The sequence below is a fragment of the Cyprinodon variegatus genome, unplaced genomic scaffold (assembly GCF_000732505.1).
Source record: "Cyprinodon variegatus isolate N-32 unplaced genomic scaffold, C_variegatus-1.0 Scaffold53, whole genome shotgun sequence".
NCBI lineage: Eukaryota > Metazoa > Chordata > Actinopteri > Cyprinodontiformes > Cyprinodontidae > Cyprinodon > Cyprinodon variegatus.
The window spans coordinates 94,017-97,547 of record NW_015150506.1 but is presented as its reverse complement, the minus strand read 5'-3'; the positions used below and the strand labels follow the sequence as shown (position 1 = coordinate 97,547).

General features: G+C 34.5%; 1 protein-coding gene across 1 annotated transcript in view; it reads right to left on the bottom strand.

The window, feature by feature from the left end:
* The window catches only part of LOC107082413 (transforming growth factor beta receptor type 3-like), a 13,736-nt gene extending 13,065 nt beyond the window's left edge, over window positions 1-671 (bottom strand). Inside the window, exon 1 of the mRNA XM_015371094.1 lies at window positions 666-671. Coding sequence (XP_015226580.1) covers window positions 666-671 — 6 coding nt within the window. The remainder of the gene's footprint in view (window positions 1-665) is intronic.
* Window positions 672-3,531: the final 2,860 nt, after the last annotated feature.

Here is a 3,531-nt window from a genome sequence, read left to right as displayed (position 1 = left end):
CCCTGATTTTTCACATGGAGTTTTTTAACTAGATTCTTATCAAATTGTGTTTTATATTTTCTTCACTTCCAGCCCCGTGAAATGAAGGCATTAGTGATCAATAAAGGAATAAAATACATAAAACTCAATATGAAAAACAGAAATTAAAAATACACTGCAAAAAATTAAAATCTACATAAGTCATTTTTTCTTGCAATAAGTAATTTTTTTTCTTGAATTAAGGAGGTGATTGAGACACTTTGCCAATGGAACAAGACAATTTACTCTTAGAATAAAAAAACACAATTGCATTGTCTTATTTCATGTGCATATTATCTAATGATCTTATTTTTAGACTAAAAATACTCATTCCATTGGCAAATTATCCCATTTACTTACTCAAATTAATGGTAAATACACTTAGTTTAAGGCATTCTTTTTCTCATATTTATATGGTTTTTGCAGTGTATAAAAATAAAAATGAAATCTTATAAAACAGCAAAGTTGACTGGAAATTGATTACAATTTCTGGATTTATGTCCTTTTAAAACAAAAAAATTTTGCTGCAATGAAAACAAAATTAAAATTTACTCTCTATTTATATGTCAATTCATATTTAAGGCTTTAAATGGCTGATAAACAAATAAATCATAGCAGTACTGAGAGCTTAAACTTTTAAATATTACCTCCATAACTGGTGACCAACCAGCGCCTATTAATTACTCTGTTTACAACACGTCTCCCATAAACCCACACAGGTTAGTTTAAAGGTCTAGCTTGTTAAAGTGAAAATAAATCAGAGCAATAAATGAATTATTAATCATCAGCTAATGGTTGGTTATGTTGATTCTTCTGGGCGTTAATATCCAGGAATAAACAGCTGCTGCTGTTGCTCCATTTCACCTTCGCTGACAACCATCTGTTGCTACGGTAATTTTAACACCAACACAATTATTCACTTTAACCAAACTCTGAGAGTCTGATTTAAACTCTGACAGCCGGACTGATTTGATCTACAGAAGCCATCAAACAGCTGGACTAACGCACATCGCCAGCCGATAGCGCGGCGTCATTTCTGCAGCAGCGCTAGCATAAAGGAAACGTTGGACCGAAATGTTTCAGCTGAAATTAAAACTGGAGGAAAAGAGCCCAGAGTCGAAGCATTTTGAAATATAGAATATTGGTGAAGCTCTCTTTGTTTTAGTCTTTTTTTACTACAGAGAGGTGAAAAAGTCCAACCTCAGAACAAACATGGTGGCTGGACGTCTTCAAGCTGCACAACATCGTGATTCACAACCAAACTTCTTCTCGTTACCGCTGACAGTTTAGCAACATAAACAAATACCTAAAAACAAACAGGCAATAATTGTGTTTGACAGAATATAAACTTTCCTTCTGCTGGAGTTTACAAAATGTATTAAAAAGCTTCTTTTTTTACATTTCTTCATAGTTTCTTTGAATCACGCAGTGAATAACTGTTGGAACACTGCAAAAAATGGAAATCTAAATGAGTAGTTTTTGCTTAAATTACGTGCATTTTTTCTTGAATTTAGGAGGTAATTAAGACACTTTGCCAATGGAACAAGACAATTTTCATTTAAAATAAGAAAAAAAATTTGCTTTGTCTCATTTCAAGTGCATATTATCTAATTATCTTCTTTTAGGAATAATAATACTAATTCCATTGGCAAATCATCTTCTTTATCGACTCAAATTAAGGACAAGTATACTCAATTTAAGAATTATTTTACTTAATTCTAGATGGTTTTTGCAGTGAAGGAGAGCGTTTCTAGAAGCAGCGAATCACAATATCGTTACATAGTCGAGAAGTTTTCTCTTTCCTTTCCTGTTCAGTCTGGCTATTTTTACCTGAAACCTTAAAGAACATTTTGCCCAACATTTATTGACTGCATTTGAACACAAATACCTTACTTTTTCAAAATCATATTGATAACCTGAAATAACTCCTGCATTGAAACAGGGAAAAACCCAGCAGCATGGATCAGGGTCTAAGATGCAGACATTTCCAATCCATTCCCTTTTTATTAGTTTTCAGGTTTACATGTTGATTATGTTTCAAGCTTTATTTTAAATCTAAAGCTGTTTCATTATCAGGAGAGCGGAGGGCTAATGGTTAGAGCACAGAGAAGACTGCACACTACAAAAAAATAAAATCCAAAGTATTTTTTTTCTTAAAATAAGTGCATTTTTTCTTGAATTAAGGATTGAAGTGAGACACTTTGCCAATGGAACAAGACAATTTACACTTTAAACAAGAAAAAAAACAATTGCATTGTCTTATTTCAAGTGCATAATAGCTAGATACCTTATTTTAAGAGTAAAAACACTAATTCCATTGGCAAATCATCTTATTTACCAGCTCAAATTAAGGGTAAATGCACTTAATTTAAGACATTTGTGCTCATTTTGAGATTGTTTTTGCAGTGCAGTACCAGGTCCAAACTACTAATCTGGGTCCAAACTGTCCTATGCTGCTAAAAAGACCTAAATAAGCGTGTTTGTCCTTAATTTGAGCAAATAAATAAGATGATCTGCCAAAAGAATGAGTTTGCCTCTCGAAGTAAGATAATTAGTTAATATAATAGTGGAGGTATATTTTTCTCAGCATTTTCTCTTACCCATCTTCTTCTAAAACTTCCCTCCCTAAAGGGGATACTCAAAAAAGTATCGATACTGAAACGTTGTATCCGGATACAATACTCGAAACCAGTAGTCATTTATCTAAAGTGTAGAATAGAGGAAAATGCACTTTCTGAACACTGTGTGATTGAATAATTTTGTGCATTTTTCAGTTTCAGACTGTTTTTCTGTAACAGGTGCAGCTGCTGAGAATTATTTTTGTTTCTTAAACGGTTTGGCTAGCGTCATTGCTATGTGTGCAAAGCATAGCCAAGGAAGGAACACTTAATTTTAATTTTATAAGTTTTTAATCAAGCTTGCTTAATATTGTGCACAGCATACAACCTTTATTGTATTTATTTATTGTATTTTATTTATTAATGAAAATCTTTCTGTAGAATTTTTGAGTCTTTGTTTTTATCCTTGTGGTATCGAAAATGGTATCGAGTATCGAATATTTTCCTTAGTATCGGTATCGAGTTGAAAAGTTTAGTATCCGACAACCCTAGGATCGCAGTGGTCAAATCTAAATCTTCTCTACTCCATGCGTATTTCCTGTTTGGTTCCTTACCGGCTTGTTTTGTTCGTATGACCGCCATCGTGGAAAACGACTCGAGAAGATTGACGAGCAAGAAGAGTGAGGTGTTTGGGAATGCTGGGATCCTTTTTCCACCTGGATCCCGGGTGTTTTTGGCCCTCATGTCGCTCCGTTGTCGCACTAATTTCCCTCCACTTCCTCACCGCCTCGGCCGTATCTAGACCCACAGCTAGTTCCTGATTGGCCCTCTGGCGTTGTGGCGTGGAATAACAGCGCAGACCACGCTTCAATATTGGGCATAAATAAAAAATATCTGCGACAAGCTCACTGCGACACACTGCTGCAGGAGGATAACTTAGCGCTTAAGGAGTGCC